The sequence below is a fragment of the Pipistrellus kuhlii genome, unplaced genomic scaffold (genome assembly GCF_014108245.1).
Source record: "Pipistrellus kuhlii isolate mPipKuh1 unplaced genomic scaffold, mPipKuh1.p scaffold_m20_p_3, whole genome shotgun sequence".
Lineage (NCBI taxonomy): Eukaryota > Metazoa > Chordata > Mammalia > Chiroptera > Vespertilionidae > Pipistrellus > Pipistrellus kuhlii.
In genome coordinates, this window is record NW_023425529.1 from 186,716,303 (window position 1) to 186,739,558 (window position 23,256).

General features: G+C 44.0%; 2 protein-coding genes across 2 annotated transcripts; one reads left to right on the top strand and one right to left on the bottom strand.

Annotated features, from left to right (window-relative positions):
* Positions 1-3,480: 3,480 nt before the first annotated feature.
* Positions 3,481-8,937, bottom strand: DEFB108B (defensin beta 108B). Its single transcript, XM_036456534.2, has 2 exons — positions 8,445-8,937; positions 3,481-3,816 (listed from the first exon to the last, which is right to left on the bottom strand). The coding sequence occupies exons 1-2, from the start codon at positions 8,611-8,613 to the stop codon at positions 3,653-3,655; spliced, it is 333 nt and encodes a 110-aa protein (XP_036312427.1). The 5' UTR covers positions 8,614-8,937; the 3' UTR covers positions 3,481-3,652.
* A 3,598-nt stretch (positions 8,938-12,535) lies between these two features.
* On the top strand, positions 12,536-22,541 carry LOC118729188 (zinc finger protein 705A). The gene is made up of 7 exons (XM_036456533.2): positions 12,536-12,738; positions 15,484-15,641; positions 16,851-16,938; positions 18,534-18,660; positions 19,797-19,892; positions 20,419-20,501; positions 20,968-22,541. The coding sequence occupies exons 3-7, from the start codon at positions 16,927-16,929 to the stop codon at positions 21,613-21,615; spliced, it is 966 nt and encodes a 321-aa protein (XP_036312426.1). The 5' UTR covers positions 12,536-12,738; positions 15,484-15,641; positions 16,851-16,926; the 3' UTR covers positions 21,616-22,541.
* The last annotated feature ends 715 nt before the right edge of the window (positions 22,542-23,256 follow it).

Consider the following 23,256-nt stretch of genomic DNA (forward strand, 5'->3'; position numbering starts at 1 on the left):
AAAGGGGTATCAGCTGGATTGGTCAGAACAATGGGGATTTAAGTAATGATTGTTGCACAGGTGCTGAGGTTAGGGTTAGAGTTGGGGAGTGCGGAGGTAACCTGGAGATAACAGCAGGTGGTAGCATCCAGTCTTCCATGCTGTCTGGGAGAGCTCCCCGGGGAGGCCACCTTCCCAACTGTCACAGGTGCCTCTGACGCTCTGAGAAGAGACCTTTCGGAAGACATAAGATGAGTTATAGAGCACCATGAGAAGGTGGACAGGAGCCAACTGTGGTGACTGTAGTGAGAAGTTACTTCTGTGACAATGGTGACAGGAATAAAAATGAGGAAGGAAGGCCCTTCCCTCATCTCCAGAATTCAAGCTCTCCCAGCCACTCCGCAAGGAGTCTGGGAAATAAATGCAGGGTCCTGGTCCCCATGTCATCAAGGAGCATAGTGTAGAAGAAGGACAAAGTGACAAAGTGGAAGCAGTGTTTTTCTTGGTCTTAATTATTTTTGACATGCAAATGTTCTACATGAGCAGGTTGCAAGCTCATTTGTGATTTCTTTGACAGGTTTGAAGTAACCCACGGAAACTGTTTTGTGAGTCGGTCTGGACTAGGAAATAACTAAGTCAGATTCTCTTGGGCAGTTCGATCTGATGCTAATTGGCCCAGACATGTGTTAAGCCCTGAAAAAGGGGGATAAGCAAAAACAAGAGAGAAACAGTATGTAAGAATGACAACATCAACCATGATGCTGGAATGTCCAAGAGTGACTGTCAGATGTGGCCTGTCCCTGAGATAAGGTGAAGCATTTGGGGCATAGATGCAGGAGGAGGGGTGCAGAGTTGACATGGGTTTCCTTGGAGAGATGCCCTTGAGGCCAGGCATTTGTCCCTTTCTGCTTCTTCTCGTGGGTCACAGCTTGGAGCAGAGTTTTCTGACATCAGCACTGGACACTTGGAGCAGATAATTGTGCCTGGAGGTCATGGGGGATGATTTTACTGAAAATTCTTTGTTCCTGCATACCGTAGAGTGCTTGGCAGCATCCCTGGCCTCAGCCCACAGATGCCAATGGCACCCTGCTGGTTGTCACAACCAAAAGTGGCTCCAGACGTTACCAATTAGGTGCTGGAGCAAAAACACCTCCAGTTGAGAACTGTGGTTTTTAGAATCTATATCCTCCTGCAGAGTTCCTTTGTTTGTTTCTAGTTTTTTGGACAATTTTTAGTGCTTAAGCTTGGCTCTAGGGCCATTGTGTTGCAGTTGACTTTGAATGAACCTGGGGAAAATTTGGGTTATATACATGGATAAGGAGCCAAGCCAGACCAGATGCTTCCTGTCTCAGAAATAGTCCCTGTTGATTTACATTTGGGACTGAGAGAGAGAACGATGTAGGTTTTCTGCATGACTGGAACTTCTCCAGGCCACAGAGGTACAGGAAAGTTATGGGGGTGGAAGCTAGGGTTACTCATGTTCTGGCTGAAGGGATATAGCAAATTATCTCTTTTTTTTAGTTTTTCTTTTTTTCTAATTTTTCAAATACAGTTGACATACAATATTATATTAGTTTAGATGCACAGAAGGATTATTAGGCATTTATATAATGTTACAAGTGACACCTCCCCCCCCCCGTGAGTCTAGCATTATCCATAGTTATACAGTATTATGGACTATAATAGGGGCCCAGTGCATGAATTTGTGCACCTTGAAAGGAACTGTGGGCCCTGAGGTTTCAGTGGGAACAGGGAGAGTCTCAACCCATCCTTGGTGCCCCCACCTGATCCCTCCCACTGGCAGCCCCACTCCCTCTACTGCCACTCCCACACACTGATGGCGCTGGCCCCACTTGCACCTGCTCACAGGGCAGAGTGATTGAGACTGGCACCAGCAGTGAGTGCGAGCAGTGGTTGCTGCCCTGATTGCCCCTCAGCACCAAGTGATCAAGGCCAGCACTGGAAGCAGGTGTGAGCGCTGGGCAGGACCATGGCACACAGGAGCAAAGAATTTTCATTAACCACCAAGAAGCTAGCCACAATGAAAGTGACCAGCGCACCGCCTTGGTCTGGTTCCCCTGCTCACCTGCTCTGCAATCCCATCACAGCTGACACCCACTATGTTCCACACTCTGCTGCCGATACCCACCATGTTCCACAAGCACCCCCCAATGGTCAGTGCATGTTGTAGTAACTGATTGTTTAGCTGTTATGTCGTTCAATCTATTTGCATATTAGTGTTTTATATAGAGAGATTCCCTAAGCCATACTTTACATTATACTAGGTGAACTAAGTCAGACCCAGAAAGACAAATACTATGTGATCATGCATGCAGGATCTAAAACAGTGGCACCCATGGTAAGAGAGAGGAGAGCAGGGGATGGATGAGGGTGGGGGTGGTAGGAATTAGAGAGATGGTGGTCTAAAGGCACAAACTCTCAGTTAAAAGATGGCTAACTTCTGGAAACAGAAGAAAAAAAATATTCATTGATTCTATCTTCTTCCCAGGACCAAGGGAGGCTCTGTGACTTTTCACCCAAAAGAAAACTCTAACAATGATGGTTTCTCTACACAAAGTAACTAAAACCATCTCTAAGTAGAACAAATGGGTGGCTGATGTGTGGGGAAAACCTTCACTTGCTATTGTCGGTAAAATAGTGTCACACCTCCTCTGGTAAAGAAGGACATATTCTCATCCCTGGAACTATGACTATGTCACCTGACACAGCCAAGTATTATAGTTGAAGGTAGAGTTAAAGTTGCCAATCACGTTACCTTAAAGCAGGTACAGCTTACCCAGATTGGCTGATGGCATCACAGGAGTCCCAAAGGGGAGCAGAGGTGGGAGTGTTAAGAGGTGAGAAGGAGGGATGCCCATCACTGGCTGCTGATGAAAAGCAGCAACTCGCCATTAATGTCAAGAATGTGGAGGAAGGAGTCTCCAGAAAGGGATACAGCCCTGACCACTTAGCCTTAATTTAGCCCTGACCTATAGGTCAGACATCTGCCCTACGGAACACCTGGCTGTGCCTCAAGCCTCTGGATCTGTGGTAATTTTCAGGGTGTGCATAGGAAGCTGAGGCCCTGGTTCCCAGGGGGAGGGAAGCTTAGTGACAAAGCCTGGTAGAAGGTGGACCCAAGGAATCCAGTCTCAGCCAGGAGCACATGGAGAGGCCCTGAGTGCTCACTGCCTCTGGGAAGCATGAGGACAGGGTGCTTTCTCAGCTATGATTCTGTCCCTGGTGCAGGATTCTGATGATGGATCACTGAGTGTCTGACTGCAGGGTACCTGTGGGCTGCCCTTTATCAGGGACAGAGCCCCATGGAACAAGGTTGAGCATCTTCCCAAGGCAAAAGCAGCCACCCCGGTGAAGGCAGAAGGTTCCGGGGCTGGGCAGAAAGGGTGGGGCGAATGAAAGTGTCCCCATGAAGCCTGGAGCTCAACCAGGTGCTCATGAAGACCTGAAGACCAGACAGAAAGTTGCAACCTGACAGCAATGCAGCAAAATAGAGCACATGGGTATGCACAGTGGCTTTGGGTTTGCAGGTGCTTCTTTATTATTTATTGAGGACTCAGTGAGAATCCCTGTGAAAGACAAGTCAGAGCATGGAAGATGGAGATGGAGAACCAGAGAATGAAACAGCCAAACAAGCAAGACCCTCTGAAAGGCCTCAGTACAAAGTGGGTGTCGTTGGGTCGATCTGTGGTTGCTTTCCCAAGGGCAGGCAGCACACCTTGCCATTTAGACATCTCCCAGCATGGATTTCTGTTTCGAGGCAGAATTCTTGGCAGGCGCCATTTGGACGTTCACAGATCTCCTTGAATTTGCCCCTGGCTGCATAGAGAAGAGGGTTATTGTAACTATTGATTTGTCTCCCTGAATGTCTATTGAAGCACATGGATGGGGAGCATGTCTGGAAATAATACCATGAGAATTGTTGTTGCTGTTTTTGATTTCTTAGGCCAACACTTAAAAATTCACTTCCACACAGAGATCTGGATTCTTGGCATTTGGGGGGAATGTGGAAATGCTGGGTGTGTCTAAGTAACAACAGGCCAGGCTGGGGAACTGAGCCCCCTGGAAGTTCTAGGCATTTGCACCAGCTTCTCCTAGCCCTTCTCAGCTCCTCATGCTGATATGAAGGCTGGGTTCCATTTTAAATCAGCCCTGGACTGCTAATGACAGTAAGAGGTATCAAAGCCACCATGCCTACGTCTCTTTTTTCTGGAACCAAAGGCCAATTCTTAAATAGCTTCTAATCATTATAGAGCATTTATATCCATCCAAAAAATGCCTCTTGAAACCCAGATGCAATACATTGAATTTAACTCTTCAATGTTCACAAAGCAATCGGTTAATGGCTATGAAGATCAAATATGCAACATCTAGACGAATTCAGAAATAACTTAAGGGTATGTTGTTTTTTATTAGGTCTAGTAATAATTAATGTCGTTTTCTAATACTTTTTTAAATCGAATTTATTTAAACAATACAACAAAATTTAATCAACAATATAGTTGCCGTTGTTTTCTACTACTTGTGCCCAATGCTCAGGAAGCATTTTAATCCCTCTGTTGTAAAATTCTTGTGATTTTGATGCAAAAAATTTGGTCAATGCATTTTTGAGGCATTCTTGATTATTAAATTTTTTTCCAAGAAGAAAGTTTTGCAAAGAACGAAACAAATGGTAATCGGAAGGGGCAATATCAGGAGAATATGCAGGTTGAGGGAGAACTTCCCATTCCAATTGGCGCAGTTTTTCAGCAGTGATTCTTGCAGTATGCGGTCGTGCGTTATCGTGGTGAAGAATTACGCCCTTCCGATTAATCAGCGCGGGTTCTTTTTCTCTTAAAGCTTGGGCTAACCTTTCCAATTGGGCACTATACACTGCACTTGTAATGGTTTGGTTAGATGGTAAAAGTTCATAATGAAGAATTCCTTTAAAATTCCACCAAACACATAACATCACTTTTTTCGCATGCAAGTCAGGTTTTGGCGTGGGCTGCGGAGCCTCATTTTTGTCCAACCATTGAGGCCGCCTTTTCAAATTAACATACAGCACCCATTTTTCATCTCTGGTTACAATTTGCTCTAAAAACGGCAAACGGTTTTGACGAGAGAGGAGCGAACTGCAAATTGTGACTCTTTGATTACGGTTGTTGTCGGCCAACTCATGAGGAACCCATTTTCCAAACTTTTGGACTTTGCCAAGTGCACGCAATTGATTGGAAATTGTTTTTTGTGAACAATTTAAAGTTGTCGCAAGCTCTTGTTGGGTAATTTGAGGGTTTTGCACCAAAAGAGCTTGAAGAGCTTCTTGATCAAAATTGGACACACGGCCTCGACCACTCTTGTCATCTAACGAAAAATTTCCCTCGCAGAATTTCTCAAACCAACGCTGGCATTTTCTGGCGCTAACTGCATCTTGACCAAGAGCACTATAGATGTTTTTTGCAGCCTCACTTGCTTTTCTTCCTAATTGGAACTCGTAAAGCATGCAGTGCGGAATATGCTCTTCATCAGCCATCTTCTTAGCCCTAGTTTTGCAACAAAAACCAAACCAAACACAAACTTTTTCAAGCAAAACTTGTTAACTGCACTTCACACGTTCTGTAGATACCACGTGTTTGAAGGTTATGTCAATACAAGTCAACACCAAGCAAGATTTAAAACGAATGTTTAAAAACGACATTAATTATTACTAGACCCGATAAATCAACCATTGTCATTGTTGAGCACTCTGCAGAAATCACTTGGAATCAGAGTTTTTCATTTTCTGGGCTGTACAACTCTTCCTTCTATCTGCAACCAGTTCAACTAATATATAGGTGGGCCCAAATGACATTGGCTTGTTGTGGAAACCCTTAATATGACCCGCATGATTAGTGCCCACTCAGGGTCCAGTTTCCGGAGGAGGCCACACACTAAAATGAAGAGAGAGACTGGAAAAGAGTTAATTTGGGACAAATGGGGGGCCAGGCAGGAGTCAACCTCTAGTGGGAAGACTCCCTAGGCTCTGGCCTTGCTATCCTTTTATTGAGGCTGCTATGGGATACACCCAGTACCCTTAAACAGCTATGGGAAACACCCATTACCCTTAAGCAGCTTTGGGAAACACCCATAGCCCTTAGGCAGGTAATAAGTGGATTATCATATCAGTAAGGATTCACATGATTACAAGATGGGGAAGTTGCCTCAGTTATTATTGTCTCAATTAGATAAAGTGTGGTTGGCTCTGACCTTTCAGAGCTTCAAGGTTGACCAGCCTCTTTCTATTAGTGAGACAATGATTGGTTTCCGGCAGCTTGTTGCCACTAAAAGGTCATATGAGGTTATTATATGAGAAGATGAAATACTGGCATATCTTGAGACATGTTAGAAGTCACTCTGTGATGTCCCTCTATTGGGGCACAACTTGCATTCTACTCTGCTGTCCTGTCTCTACTCAACCCCACTGCTGAGTGATGAACACCTTACTCTTTTCTGTATGTATATCCCAGAGCCGATCTCAAGTCTCAGCACATCATAGGCATTCAGCGAATGGCTATGCAATACTTGGTTAATGCAGAGCTATTTTCCATCCTTTAGCATGTTGGTACAGACATTTGTTGTCACTTTGATGGCACACATCTTGGAGGGAGGTGTGTAGTTTGTGGCAATTGACAACTGAACATTTTCTTTTAAATCACAAAGGAGTTCTATAAAAATATGACCCACTGTTACCTGTGTAAGAAGCAAGGTCACATTTAGGGTATTTTTCTTACTTTTTTGGCCATTCATTCCCTTATACTTGTAGATTATGGGGTAATCAGCACACTCCACACATATAGAGACACACATGGACACACATGCAGACTGTCACTGAGGGAGAGAGTCAGATGGAAAACATGGACAGAAAGACTCAAGCACTCTTAGTACTAAACAGATGCCAGGGTTCTAACTCCCAGTTGGGTCCCCTAAGGCTCAGGATCTGGGCTCTCAAATATCGCATTGTTCTTGATTTGCCTTCCTTTTAGTTGTTTGCTCATGGGTCCCATGTAGGAAACCTCTCCTCCACCATATGCCAATGCTGTGTTTGGGGCTTGTTATCTGTTACCTGGAAATGAAAGTGGATGGTCCATGACTTTGTGAAAGTGAAAGGCCATCACATCATTTTCCCCTCATATGCTGCTTCCTAGTAAGGGTGCACAGAGATGCTTAATTTGCAGATACTTGAGAAATGGAACTGTTTTCCCACACCCATCTCCCCATCTACTTCCTCTAGAGTAGTTCAAAAATTGAGTTGAAATTTGCCCCACAAGCTGCACCACAACCCCCTAACCTAAAGTATTCGATACTATCTACCTGTTCACAGTAAATATTCCTTTTAAAACACAAAGCCAAGTCTGGATTCAGCAAGAATAGGCATGCCCCCCCCCACACACACACACACACCCAGTATATTTTCTGTTGAAAAAATCAGGGAGGTTTCCTTTTTCAAGCAACAGAAAGCATAGCAACCAACACTTCCTTAAAATATAAGAGGATTGTTCACATTTCCACGTGTCTGACTACCTGGATACTCCTTCCTGACCCTTAAGAGCCCGAATTCTCAGGAAAAGATAAGATATTCCACTAGATGTAGACCAAAGCATTGCTTATTCCTCTTTGGATCTACACACGCAGAAGTCTACAAATGTCCAGGAGTTGTAGGACATTTCCTGATCTATCTTGGGTGTCTGGTCATCTCCTTGAGTGAAAGCAAGGAGATGCCCACAGATGCCTCACACCTGGAATACACCTGTGCATGTTGAGTGTGGGAAGATACACTTTAGTACAGTGTTGTCTCTGATCCCTTTGTTTAACTTCTACTTCAGAAGACTAGATGTTGAAGAGGAAGAGGAAAAACCAAGGGTGGAGATGGAGAATCACTAGGCAGAGCCAAGCCCAGGGGACCAACATTATGGAGGTACAAGTTAGAGAATTCTTAGATGCACAGTACACCTTTCAAATACTAACCCCTCCTCACTAATCCCTTTCTGGGGCCCTACAGCTCTAGTGTAACTCTCATGCCAGCATCTTAGGGTAACTCGGCATCTGCAGATCTTTTGCTGAAAGTAAGTGGAGGCATTCAGGAGGTCAAGTTTAGTAGGATAACACACCATTTTTTTGTTTTGTTTGTTATTTAGGTCTAGAAACTGTTATTAAATTTGCCTGATTCATTTTATTTTTAGAAATGGAGCAGATAAGGTTTCAAGCACTTGAAACACCCTCAATTTCATTTCATCTGAGAGTGGCTATGGAGAGCTAATGAGACATGACTGAAGGTGAGAGGCTGAGGGATCTCATCCAGGAGGTCTCCCAAGTTTGTTATGAGACCCTCTTCAGGGCACAGGTGACAGACTTCTGCTCTAAGCACTGGATCCCCAAGAGGTCCAGGCACTTTGCCCTTACCATGGCTTCTGCGGAGTTAATTTGGTTACCTGGTGGAACTTGGCTCATAGAGAAAAGAATGGTACAGAGGAAGACAGCAATCCTCATGGCTCCTGAGAGGAGAAAGCTTGGCTTCGTTTCCAGGAGGCAGAGAAAACTTCCGTCTGCGGTTATCACACCAGCGGAATGTCTGTGTCTGGGTAGTAAGTGCCTTTCCATACCTCATTAGGGATGTTCCTGGACAGAGAGGTCCTTTATAAGGAGACCAAAAATCCTTGTTTTGATGGACACTCAGATCATTAGGAGGATGTGGGTGCACAGTTTTGACCAGAAATCCTTGTGAAGTGGGAACATAACGTACAAACATTTTTGGCAACAGATTAAGGTCTATGAACAAAGAGTTCGCTATATTAAGTTAAAATGAGCCAGACTATGTTGAGAAACCAGCCAGTTTAGTCAGTGACTAGATACTTTGTTAGTGAACATTTCCTGGGACTTATTAGCCCTGAAAATAATTAATGCTCCCCCACTAGTCCTGATCTGAATGCCCAGGTGCTCTGCTCCCATATAGTGCTCACTGTACCATGTTACTTTGCTAAACATACAGTCACCTCCCCCCTAATGTGTGGGCTTCTAATTTGTCAGAACCATGCTGAGGGGACTGTTGCATCCTGTGGTCATATCCTCCCAGGTCCTCTTCTTCAGCTGTCAAAGTGCAGGGGAGCGAGATGATGAACATGGAGGCAGTTATTCTGGATTTAAGTTCTAATTCTCTAGACTTGCTGCTAATAAGAGGTCTGGTCCTCTTCAAATCTCAGCAGCATTGTTGAATGTAGATCAGGGGACTCTCAATCATGACTGTGCATAAAACCAACTGAGAAAGAGGCTTCCAAATGCACACTTAGATCCATTCCAAGATTAGTTTGGTCAGGTGGAGGAAGCCTGGAAGTCTGCATTTTTAACAAATTTCCCAGGTAGCAATTATGAAATTTATTCTGGAATACTCATTGGAAAATGTTAACTTAGGTCATCTCTAGGCTTCTTTCTAGCTCTGATATTAGCATATTCTAAGTACTCTGACTGAGAATAAATGTCATGTTTGGCTTTTACTAGTATGAATAAGGAACAGTGTGTGTGTGTGTGTGTTTTCAGCATGGAAAGGGGAAGCACACACCTTAATCTATGCATAATTTGGATTCTAGTTTTATAAGGAATAGTCAAGGATCGGCCTGGGTGAATAAGATGACAGAGAGACCAATTTGGAAGAAAGCTATTGCACTAATCAAGGTTCGGTGAGGCTCCAAACTGTACAGAGAGAAGGGAAGGAAGATGTTTGTAATACAAATTATAGAGGGAGTAATGACATATGAAAAAAGTGGGCACACATGTGAATAACCCAGTCTGCTTTTCCTGAGTGAAGAGGTGTAAGGCTTTATTCAGCTGCACTAAAGGCACGGTGAAGGTCACCCACCACCTGAGCAACAGCCAAATTCTGTCTCCCAGTGACAGCAAGAACCATTGCTGCAGGACCCCTGCTGGCCAGGGGACACACAGACCAAGCCTTGAACAGACTCTGCAGAGATATGGCACCTATCAGTCCTGACAGGAAGGGCCTGGCAGATCCCCCAAGTGGAAGAAGGCAGTTACACGGTGAGTGCTAAGGTAGTTCTGGGGCTGAGTTCCCTGACGGCAAGGCTGCTGTGTGTGACATATATTGGCTCTGGAGCACCTGCATTCCTCACAGAGAAGTCTGCCAACCAGGCAGCTGGAGGAAGTACAGAGAGCTGCCCAGTGTCCTGTGGCATGCAGAATTAGAGTCCTCAGACCTCTGTCCAGTGATCCTCTCTTCCAGGGGCTCATGCCCAAGACCCTATGCTTATCATGCCCTCCTGAGAGCTGGACTGAGGAGGGGAAAGATGGAGGGGCAGGCTATATCTGGTGACTCTCACTTCCAGCTGTGGGATGTATAAAAACGTGGAACTCCAGACAATGCTGAGGAAAGACACTTAGACATAGCCTATTTATGTATTCAAAACAGGACTTACTAGTATCAAACTGGCATTGGAACTTACAATATATTTTGTAAGAAATTGAGTCTACACACAGGACTTTATTTATATCACATCAAAATATAATGTAAACTGGAAGCTATGAGGTTAATGTGTCCCTGTGAAAATGGTGAGGGAAACTCTGGATAATGTACCCACATAGAAAGTGTGCATTTTCCAGCAGCACATTGACCTGAAATGCAAGTTTTCAAAATCATAGAAGCATTTTAGTGGAAACAATTATAGGAAATACTCTCTTGGCCTTGTACATTTTAGTTATTATTGGTCACTGTAAACGTATTTAAAATTGTTGTAATGTAAATAAAGTTCTCTCAAATATGATATTCTACAGGAACTTTGATTTCTAAACATTGCTGATATTTTTAAAAATTAATTTATCTATTCACCAGAGCATAAAGAGGATCTTCATTGGACCTGTGGCTTATTAGATATAAAGAGTCTCAGGCAGAGCCCAGCTCCACTGCATCACTACATGCATGTCAGCAATGTCCCCACAGTCTGCACACACATTGAAGTGTGATCAACACGGCGTTTAGATCAATTCTGATTTGGGTTACACTGGAACCACTTGATGAGAAATAAAAACTACTGATGTCTGGATCCTTATCTCAGAAGTATAAGTTCAGCAAGTTCTTGTGTGAGTCCTGAGCACTGGGGACTGTTAAACACGTTCTAGATCATTCTAATTCTCTAATCAGGAAACTTGCAATCCTTGTGCACCCCAGAGGAATGACTTCAGTTGAATTTTTGTTTCACAAAGCTCACACTGTGTATAAACCAGAAATACAGAAGTTTTGATGGAGAAGGTAGGTCAGAGGCTGAAGGGTTTACAGGGACTTACATGTAAAGAAAGGCAGATGAGGAAAAACTAAATGGGGGAAGACTTCTGATATCTGGATTCTTTTAACTCAAATCATGTAAAGTCATGGCTCTTTAATCTGTGTTCAGGTCCCCATAGACCTGAGGATGAGGAGTGATATGTGGTCAGGTTAAAGGACCTCAGACCTCGAGACCTGGGGAAGCAGTGGCATGGACCCCAGAGTGGATAAATGTAAAGGAGAAAGAGATACATACATATATACACACACACACACACGTACACATAAGTATTCGTACACAGACAGTGATTTTGTTCTTTTAAAGCAATTGCTCAGCCCCCTCCCCCAACCTTCCTGGAAACCACCTTCTGTGGTTGTCAGTGTGAAATGCAGTGTTTCAAACTGGCAAGTTTGGCACTCAAGGTCTAGTTCCCATTAAAAAAAAAAAAAAAAAAAAAAAAAGGAAGAGTGGCCACGTGCTCAATCGCCAGCAGGGGTCGTGCAGGAGGCAGCAGGTCAATGATTCTCTCTCATCATGGATGCTTCTCTCTCTCCCTGTCCCTTCCTCTGTGAGATCAATAAAAACATTTTTTTTTAATAAAAAGAAAAAGAAGAATAAGAAAGTTTATGCAGGAGGAACCTCAGGTGTTGAGGATCCACCTACAGCGGCCTGCCCTGATGGCACCTGTTGGCAGAGGGTTGGACCTTGCACCGTCCTCTGGTTGACCGGGAAGAACCTCTGAATTCGATGTAAGTAAGTGGCACCACAGCTCCAACGTTTTTTGTTTTGTTTGTTTGTTTAGAGGATATTCCTTTTTTTTAAAATATATTTTATTTACTTTTTACAGAGAGGAAGAGAGAGAGAGTTAGAAACATCGATAAGAGACATCCATGAGCTGCCTCTTGCACGCCCAGTCCTGGGGATGTGCCCGCAACCAAGGCACATGCCCTTGACCGGAATCGAATCTGGAACCTTTCAGTCCTCAGGCCGAGGTTCTATCCACTGAGCAAACCGGTTTCGGCAGCGCCAAGGTTCATACTAAAGCAGGGGAACCCCTGAACGCCAAGCTGGATGGGTCCATTGATTACCTTCCCCTCTCACCCGGAAGGAGACCGGCCACTCAGGTTCCGCGCCCGGAAATGCCCGGAGGCGGGGCGGGGCGGGGCTGAGGGACGCCAGGCCCCGCCCCCAAGCGCTGCAGGCGCAGCGTGACCTGGCAGGCCCACCCCTTCGGCTCGCAGTTTCCGGTCGACCCGGAAGCAGATCCCAGCTCCAGGATCCCCTTGGCGGGAGCGAGTAGTGATATTTCTAGTTCAGGGTCGCTGGGCAACACCCGGCGCCGCGTCCTCCACACCCGCGGCCCGGGGCCCGGGGCCCGGGGGGACCGCCCGCCCCAGCCGCCGGGGGCCCGCGCATCCGGCAGCCGCGGAGCCGCGGGCCGGGCCCTCACCTGCAGGTAAAGTCGCCCGCCCGCCCCATCCTCCCCGCCTGGACCCCTTTCACCCTCTCCGCTCCGCACCCGCGCCCCGCCCCGGGGATCTGCAGTCCGCAGGTCCCCCTGAGTCCCCTCCCCATCCGGGCGCCTTCCGGGACCACGCCGCTTCCCGGAACTTCCGGTTTCCCGGCCCTCAAGCCCCGCCCCCGGCCCAGCTGTCAGCGGCTGCTGACCCTCCTGTCCCGCCGGAAGCGCGCTTCCTGCGCAGGGACCTGCTGCCCCGTGGGGAGCCCGCGGGTCCGGTGGGGGCGAGGGAGGCCTGGGGCGCCGGGTGGGCAGGAGGAAGCAGAGGTCCGGGAGGGCAGTGAGAGGGAAGGACAGCCGCCCGGGCAGAAGGCGGTGCTGCGGAGGCCAGGAGGCAGCGGGTCCGCAGGGAGGAGTTTTGACCAACAGTTGCCACCACCGCCCAGGGCAAAAGGAAGGCAGATCCCAGTTTTATTGGAGTTCTGTTGGCAATGAGCAGTTATGCTCCCATTTCCATGTGCCTTGTCCGGTCCAGGTGAGGAGGTTCTGATTGGAAGACACTGTTTGGTGCTTATTAGGGAATCGTTCCATATGTCAATGTGAAAGAGTGTTGGTGATTTATTTTTATATAAACAGCCAAAACCTAGCTTAACCAATTAGTTCAACGTTCAACATTTTTCTCCCCTTATGTAATCTCTTAAGTTAGCCGGCTGTGAACTAAAATGCCCAACGAAATCTGTGTCTTGTATCTGAAAATGAGTGAGGATGGGCTGGGTTGTCATGGAATTCTGGGGGAAGAGAGCTTGTCTGTTCATGGCTTCTACATGGCTCCGAGCTATTTTCCTGATTTCCGGTGAATGTCCTGCTAATTAAATCTGCTAACAGTCTTACTTTGTTGTTGTTGTCGTTAATCCTAACCCAAGGATAAGTTTCCATTGATTTTTAGGGAGAGTGGAGGGGAGAGGGAGAGACACAGAAACATTGATGTGAGAGAAACACATCCATTGTTTGCCACCTGCATGCAACCTGACCAGGGCCAGGGATCCAGCCTACCACTGAGGCACCTGAAACAAACTCAGAACCTTTTAGTCTACAGGCTGATGCTCTCTCCACTGAGCCAGATCAGCTAGGGCTAATGGCTTATGTGACATTCTGGAAAAGAGGAATTAAATACTTGACATTGTTATGTTAAAGCCATGAATGATGGAGAGGTGGTATGAAATATGAGCTGTAATTTTTTATTTTTTAAATTTTTATGTGTTTTTATTGATTTCAGATAAAGCAAAGGAGAGGGAAAGAGAAACATCAAAGAATCATTGATCAGCTGCCTCCTGCATGCCCCACACTGACAATCGAGCCTGAAACCCAGGCATGTGCCCTGACCGGGATTGAACCATGACCTCCTGATTCATAGGTTGCCACTCACCCGCTGAGCCACACCAGTGGGCAGGGGCTGAGCTGTACTTTTTAAGGGCAGGGGAGAGAAGGGCAAACCCTGCCACTCTCCCATCCAGGTCTGCCCTTCCTGTGAGGACAGTGCTTCCTCTCTACTGGCCTCTCCTGCTGACCTCCTTGCCTGCCCCATGGTCACAGCTGAGGGTATGTCAAAAGCATCTTTTGACATTGATTAGACTAAATGACTAACTGAGGAGAGGGCAGACTCTGTGAAGGGAACTTGAAGAAGGAATAAGAATGAGGATCAGGGAATGGGAAGAAGACAGATGCTCAGAAGCAGGAGAAATTTGCTTGGTACATACTTGGCCTTACTAAAGTTTTTGCAGTATTTTGAAGTGGAAATAATCACATTTTTTAGAGCAGTTCTTCAAGCAAGGATGTCTATGAAATACTTAGTGTCAACAGTTGTGGCAAGGTTTTTTAAGTCATAATATTTACTGAGTCTTAGAAACTTTATTAGATGATATTAATATCCTCTTAATAGCATCCAATAGGAGCAAATGTGTTTAGGCCCAGCATTAACTCTCACTAAACTTCTGTTTGTTTTTTTCAAAAGTTTGTGTGATGTATGAAAACATATATTCTAATGTGAGAAAAAAACCTCCTCTTGCCTGAACTTTGTCTAGTTACTGTATGACTTTCAAAACGGCTCATTATTTGTTGACTGTACATATTGCTTATTACCAAAAGGATGTTCTAGAATAAGCCATCATTTGAATTTTCTGTGTAATCTACACTCGTCTTGTAGCAGCTGTCATCCTTTCTCTTAAGAAAACATTAATTAAATTTTCATTTAGATGTGTTAATTGTTCCTAAATGCTGAAATATGCATGAATAAAAATATGATCCTATATAATAAAAGGGTGGTATGCAAATTTTTCCCTTGACCAGGAGTTCTACCAGGGGGTGGGGCTGGCCAGGGGAAGGCAGGGAGGGAGTCCCTGGCTGGTGGCTGGGGGAAGGCAGGGAGTCCCTGGCTGGTGGCCGGGGGAAGGCAGGGAGTCCCTGGCTGGTGGCTGGGGGAAGGGAGGGAGTCCCTGGCTGGTGGCTGGGGGAAGGGAGGGAGTCCCTGGCTGGTGGCTGGGGGAAGGGAGGGAGGCCCTGGCAGCGGCAATGGCAGCAGCAGGTGACGGGCCACAGCCAGCAGCCACTAGGGAACCTACCAATGAACAAATTTCATGCACTATGCCTCTAGTAGAAAATAAAAATATATCTGTAAACCATCTTCCATGCAGAGACAACTCTTACATTGGGTCATTTAAATGCTTTTTTGTGTGTGCCTTCCAGGGAATCTGGCCTCCGGGAAGGCGGCTGGACTCAAGGACCATGTTCTGCCCACCAGTCCCCCAAAGCGCCGTCTACTACAAACATTAAGGCTCAAGCCTTTCCTGGCTCTGACCGTCTTGCTGCACAGTCTGCCTTGAGTTCCACTCTACCACCTTCAGGTATGTACTTCTGGCATCCTGCTTCTGAGCCTGGGCTGTTGATGGGAGCTGAGCTGTTGTGGGAGCCAGCATTGGCCCATCCTTGCCCTGCCCCATGTCCGCAGGTCTGTGGAGCAGCATGAGCAGTCCCGTGATTCTGTAGTACACTTAGAACATACTGCAAAGGCTCCAGAAGGCTTGGACCCCTCTCTAGCTTCCTATGCTTGTGCCCTCTATTCCTGAGACATGGGGGGTTTAATAATTTGTAGGCTGTCCATTACTAAAATTACTAAATAATTTTAAAATAATGTTCTTATATAAGGCAAAGGATTCCTTGAATATTAACTTTCAATAGCTTTTCACTCCTGCCTCTCTTATACTTTAGCCTTTTTCATAGCTACTGCATCTTTTTTTCAAGCAATTTTCATTGAGTTTAGTTCTCCTTAAATCACATGAATTCATGGTGATTGTTTAAAGAGAAATATATGTCTGTAGCAGGCACTCTGCTACCACCTAATAAAAATATGAGATGAACCAAGTAGACTTCTAACAATTCTGTATTGTCTGAGCACCCTTGACCTAGAGGACTAAGGCAGTACATGACCGTGCCTCCATGACTCATGTATGTCCTCCTGCCACTTTCTGATGGCAGAGATTTTAAGGATTTGACTGATGGTATGGGTGCCATTGATCCCTCCAAATGGAATAAGTTGGTGAATTCATTAACTCTATCAAAAAATAGGCTCTTAGTTGCTTGAGTACTTGAGCAGGAGGAAATGAGGGTCAAGAGGAGTACATGGAGGTTAGAGAATCCCTGCTAGTGCATAAGGCAGTGCTGAGACCTGAGAAATTCCACAGTGCTTACCTGCAGGTGGAAATCAATGTCTACATCTGGTGTGAGTCAGGGATTACTATAGTTGGAAACCAGGGAGGGAATTGAATAACTGAATGCCATGGCCAAATTAGTGTACAAAGCTCAGTACATTTGATATTCTTATCTATAAGGTTCCTATATTTCTTAGCTTTTTATTATCAACTCTACCCATAGTCTTCATTCTTGTGGCCCTAGGGGAGGAGGAGAGCCTCTGCATTTCTTGTAGACTCACTGCCTGTTTGTTGGTTAGGCTGGGAATGGGGAACACACCCAGCTGAACACTGGAGTTTCATGACAGGAGGGTCTGGAAATTGTGCACAAGACTGGACTCTCATGGCTTTTTTCTCTGTACCTAGCTTTGCATTTTTAGTCCTTAAGACTGTCTGTGAATGAAAACCCAGAGAAAGACACCTGGAAACTGAGTCACTGACCATGCAGCCACTGGTAAGTAGGAATGCCTCTTTCTACTGAAATCACTCTGCTGTTGACATCAGTAGGCAGGTTTTTCCTACTTCATCACTGTCCTAAGCAACCAGGAGGCATTCAGAGATCTGAGCTCCAGGAAAAATTCCCCAGGACGCCGAGGTGGCTATAATGGTGTTTCCTAGAACACCTCAATGACTAATATTCTTCTTAACATCACACTGATTTATTCCAGCAGATTGTACATGGACAGAAGAGACTAGAGAAGCTCTTTCTCTAATTCAGTCCATGGCCTCACTGGGAAATAATTGACTCCTTAATCATGCTATTGACTATAGTGTTGGGGGTGGGGGGTGGGGGGGTGGTGAGTAGAGATGAATGAGGGGTAGAACAGTGGGGAGGCAGTGGTTTCATCAGGGAGGCCAGTCATTGAATGTTACAGTGCTAGGTGAACATGAGGAATCATTCATTATTTTTTCCATTTTAAATAGAAGGTTTTGTTAAATATATTTTCACTTTTGGAAAATTCTTAAGAAGACAACTAAAATTCTCACAATCATTCTTGTCCCCAATCACACATTTTGCTGTTTTTGTAATCGACCTTCCTTTCATAGTTGGTAGCTGGAATTCATGTCTAAGCATTGTTATTCCTTAACGTCAGCTGTGCATGCAGGGCAGGGAGTAGAGCAGAGTCAAATGTAAGACCCTGGGAAATCGTTGGAAAATTTGATAGACCTAAGCAATCCAGGGGCTTTTTTTATCCTTTAGCTGGAGACAAGATAAAGCTACAAAGGAAACAGTGACAGCTGCTGCTTAAGGCCTCAGGTAAAGTCAAGAATGGGAGGCCTCATCCTGAAGGACAGTCAGATTAGAACTGTCCTTCAGCACAGCCTGTCAGAGCCCTGGCCTGTGCTGCTGACCATCTCACCTATTGTTTGTTATGAACACCTGAGTTCTCTAGCAATGAGACAGACAGCACCTACTGGTACCAAGTTCTGTGTGAAACTTACTCATTTATGAGGAATGCTGGAGATTGCTTCAAGGATATTGGACATTTTAGTGAGTAACAGACCAATAGCATATATTTAATACATGTTTACATAGAAAAAATGAGTTCATTGAATCTTTCAACACTCATAACACATTATTAAACCCTTTCATAGACAAGGAGTCTGAGGTTCATCTCGGGGAATGATGTAACTATAGTCATGGTTCAAAAGTGGCAAATCAGAATTATTGTTTACCTTAATTATAAGACTGAAATTTACTTGACATTAACTAGGAAGTGAGTTTTACTTTTAACTTTTTAAGGATACTTTTTATAATCATGTGTCTGGAAGTAAAAATGATCAGTTCCAGAAAATTTCAAGATTATATTACACCATATTTCATATGATGTTCCTTTTTAACAAAGGCTTATTAATTCAGACTATGAATATGTCTGTGATATATCTGAAAGGCAGATACCAGCTCAGCACTGAGAACCTCAACTTCAGTGTGATCTTGCTATATACCCAGCTCCTCAGCTCCCTTCCTTAGGTTGCCATCTCCACCCTCCTACTCTGGACATTGGCTGGGATTAGTCTGTCTAAACCAGAATGTCCATGATATTTTAGGAATCAGTGACATTTGAAGATGTGGCTGTTGTCTTCACCCAGGAAGAGTGGGCCCTGCTGGACATACCCCAGAGAAAGCTGTACAGAGATGTGATGCTAGAGAACATCAGACACCTGGTCTTTCTGGGTGAGTGTGTCAACTTTTATATATGTATGTAAGTATGTAAACAGGTATTCATTCATTCATTCAACAAGTATCAAGAATAGCTTCCACAGACTACTACTCTCTCCACCATGATTCTTTCATAGACCTTAAAACTGCATGGAGTAAAAGTTGTCTCTTTTCCTTTACTTACACCTAGTTTGTCACCCCACTGGAATGTAATCTTGATCCCAATTCAATGTCTTCCTTACTGCTAAATATCTAACACTCAGAACAGAACAGGGAGCTCAATGAATATTTTTGAATGCTTAAATAAATTGATTAAATTTTCTAACTAATTATTTTGTTCTAATCACTATGCTGAACTTAAGACCAGAGTAGTGAAAATGATCATTCTTTTGAAACTTATGTTTGAAAATAATATTCAAGCAACTTTGGAGACATTTAATTTCCCCATTTTTGAAAAGATGGAAGATTCTGCTTTTCATGTGAATGTGAGCATGGACATCAGCACCCAGAGGTCTTACTACTGTGGACATGTGACCTGGATTTCTTCCCTGTTTTCTTTGTTAAAAGTGGTGGTTCCTGGGGTGACCTTCAGTGATCGTATTTTTCATCAGTAGCCTCTTGTGGACTTAATGAGAATGCACTTTTATTAGCACACTAGTGCCTGGTGCACTGATTCGTGCATGTTGAAAGGAAATTAATTAGAAGGTGGCCAGCAGAGCAGGACTGGACACACCCTGGAGGCAATCTCCCATTGTTCCTCTCTGACCAGCCACACCTGGGGCAGTGCCATGGCTCACAGGGTATCTACGGAGTGAGCAGGGTCCCTCCAGCAGGTGGGGTCCCTCAACCTGGCCTGTAGGGATCAGGCCAAAACTGGCTCTTAGACATCCCCCCGGGGATCCCAGAGTATCGAGAGGGAAGTTCTCAGGTGACACACCCTGGAATCAGGCTCCCTTCTCTCTGCTTCTGGGGTGCATGACTTGAGAATCGCCACTGCCAAGTCACCACACCTCGGCAGCTCCTGCATTGAGAGTCTGCCCCTGGTGGTCAGTGTGCATCATACTGGCTAGTTGGGTGGTCAGACAGTCACTTAGCCTTTTATATATATATATAGACATCTCAAAATCCATGTACCTTTCTTTCACAAACATGATATTGGATTTGCAAATCAGATGTCGCTTTTCAGCTGGAGCGAGGAGAAGAGCTATGGAGTGAAGGGACTGGGTTTTTCCGAGGCCAGAATGCAGGTGAGCAGTGGGGGTCAGGGCTTCAGTGTGAGGAGCTGTCTGCTCAGTAAGTCCTTCTTAGACTATCAAGTGAAGGCTTTGGGAAGTTTGAGTGACATTTTTCAAAATGTAGATGGACAATGAAGCAAAATTATTCAGATATTGTCGTTATTCCAATCACATATATATAATTATATATATATATATATATATATATATATATATATATATATATATATATATATATAAAATCACAATTCATGTGTCCTCCTGTCATTGGCTCGAAGAATAAGGATTTTCATATGCTATTGAAGTTAAGCTTTCACATAACTCTTGTTCTGATCCTCCCCTTTGAAAGTTTTCCCTCTCTTTTGTTACCAAAAATCTTTTACGTTTTTCAGATTTTTATTCTGAAAATATTTACGAATTGTCAATGCATTTGGATATGTTTCTACTTTAGAATATTCCCCATCACAATGCCAATTTTGAGACATACTCACATGTTCATTCCCCTAAAGCTGTTCTAATTTTTTTTTAATTATTTTAGGCGGGAAAAGTGCCATTCAAAATGAAGAAATAACATCCACACAATGTACCAGTGGAAAGGACACATTTACAATCATGCAACTGGTAAGTTTCATGAGTGTTCACTGTAGTCATTCAAATTAAAACTTGGCAGTTGGATGTTAGTTTAGTACTTGAGTAAAATACTGTGATTTATGTTAATTTGGGATAAAGCTTTTTCTGAGCAAATAACTCGGGGTAGTTTGAGTTTAGAGAAGGAATTAACCTAAGTTCATAACTATAAGCTGAGATATTAATAAAAAGAACAACTGTAAGAAACATTGTTTGCATACCTAGACTTTGAAACGTGTTGAAGTTTTCAAAATTAACCAATAAGTTCTGCAGTTGAGATGCTACAAAAGAGAAAATCTGTGTGTAGAGTGGAGTAATGTACCATCCATATGCAGGTATCATTGGGAAGGTTTTAATTGGGTACCATCACTGCAAGATTAATTTAGTACTCATATGTAGAAGTGAATGTATGAACTTACGTGGTAAATCAATTAACAGCCTTTCATCTTTTTCCCCAAAGCAGAAATTTCACACTGAAGAGGATCCCTATGAATATAATGATTTGGGAAATTTTACCCATAACTCCACAATGACTCAGCATGTGATAACCAATATGGAAAAGAAACCCTGTATCAGCAGACAATGTCAAAAATCCTTTAGTGACCAGTCATGCATTAGTCAACATAAGCAACTTTACACCAGAGTTAAATCATATGAGTGTCATCTATGTGGGAAAACCTTTAGTAATTGCTCTAGCCTTAGAAGACATGAGATGACTCACACTGGAGAGAAACCATATGAATGCCACATCTGTGGGAATGCCTTTATTCAGAGCTCTGACCTTAGAAAACATAGTCTCACTCATACTGGAGAGAAACCATATGAATGTCATATATGTGGGAAAGCCTTCAGTCAGTCGTCTAACCTCAGACAGCACCAAAGGTCACACACTGGAGAACAACCGTATGAGTGTTGTCAGTGTGGGAAAGCCTTCAGTAAATGTTCTGCCCTGAGACGACATGAGAGAACTCACACTGGAGAGAAACCTTATGGATGTCATCTGTGTGGGAAAGCCTTCAGTCAGTGTTCTGCTCTTAGACGACATGAAGGGACCCACAATGAAGAGAAAATTATGAATGCCTTCAGTAAATATTCGGACCTGAGATAATATGGTATTATAAGTAATGAATGTAGGAGAAAACTCAATTATAGTTTTAACATTGAAAAACAGCAAGGACTCACACATTAAGGAAACACTGTCTATAATCAATGTGGAAGACCCTGCAGTCATCCTTACGCATCTTCCATGTGCAAATGTAGATGGAAGATAATCCATTGTATGGAATATCTCTGGAAAGGCCTTCAGTCACTTGTCTAATCATAGGTGACATGTGAGAATTCACACTGGAAGTATAAAGAAAGAAGAAGTCTGCAGCAAAAGCTCTCAGCTTCAAAATAGAGAATTCATACAGGAGAAAGCCCTCAGTCTCCAGTCACTGTGGGAATGCTTTCATTTATAATTCATAGTAAATAATGTTCTCCCCACCTGGGAGAACCCCTAGGTGTGTTAATTGCTGTGAACAGATATTCAGCCAAGCTCAAGGCATGGTGTGCACAAGAAAATTCAGTGATGAAATAACCACTAGAACAGTATTTAGGAGGCTAAAACCTCTTAAGGAATACCAGTAATTTTTCCTTGGGAAATGATTCAGTGAAAACTTTGGAGAAGTCCTTTATTCAGAGAGGATGCTATTGCTCATATGAGAATTTGGAGAATACAAAACACTTTCTGTCATGAAAGAAGGACAGTGGTCACTCATTTATAGTCAGCACTACAGTCCTTGAGGAAATAGCAGTTATAAACCCGGAGAAAGCTCCAGCTGGATTTCATACCTGAAAACTCAATCTAGGGGAAAATTAAACTCTCTAGGGTTAGCACATGATTCATAATTTTTAAGGGAAATACTTATTTCTGGGGGAAATATAGCATATAAATGCAAGATAGAGTGACCTGAGAATATTAAATGCAAAATTTTGTAAGAAATTAGATTAAACTTTTTCAACAGATAATTGCTGTTAAAATGTTGCTGAAAAGGATCTATGTTGCTGAATTCCTAGTTTGTTTGTTTTTTGGGTTTTTTTTTTTTGTTTTTTTGTTTTTTTATGCAGTTGTTAATACAGATGTGAGAGTCCACACTCCTTGGCAAGTGAATTAGAGGTTCAGCCTGTCTCTGAGAATTCCTTTCTCCCACAGCTGCTTTCATACAGCTCACCACAGTCTGTCTCCATCTGTGTCCTGGTGGTCACAGCAGGGACCTTTAACATGTCTCTCTGTGCTGTGAGCTGGGCCCAGCAGGGCCACGGGAGCAGTGTCACAAGCATTAATATAAATAGTAGAATGGGCTCCAGCTCTGCCCCTGCCCCTTCCAGGCCAAGAACTTTTGGATTATTTCTATGATGTTTCTGACTCCAACTAATTGGGGCAGAAGTTCATCCCACATCTTATTTACATGAGTCCTGAGTTATGCACTTACTCATTCCCCAAACTGAGCCAGTGCTGTGTGTCCCCACAGCAGCCCAGAAAGTAAACTCCACCAAGATAGAATTAAGAATTATTTTGCCCCAGGGGTTGGAGTTTATTACCCTTCAACCCCCATACTGGACCCAAGCCTCAAGGAGAAATTTTATCAAGATATAACTGGGCTGATTTGTGCTCTTCTGAAACACACAATTCCAAATCATAACCAGAGACCAGTGAAAGGAGCACTTCTCTGCATGACATTAATATGTCATTCTTTTTTAGAAAGCT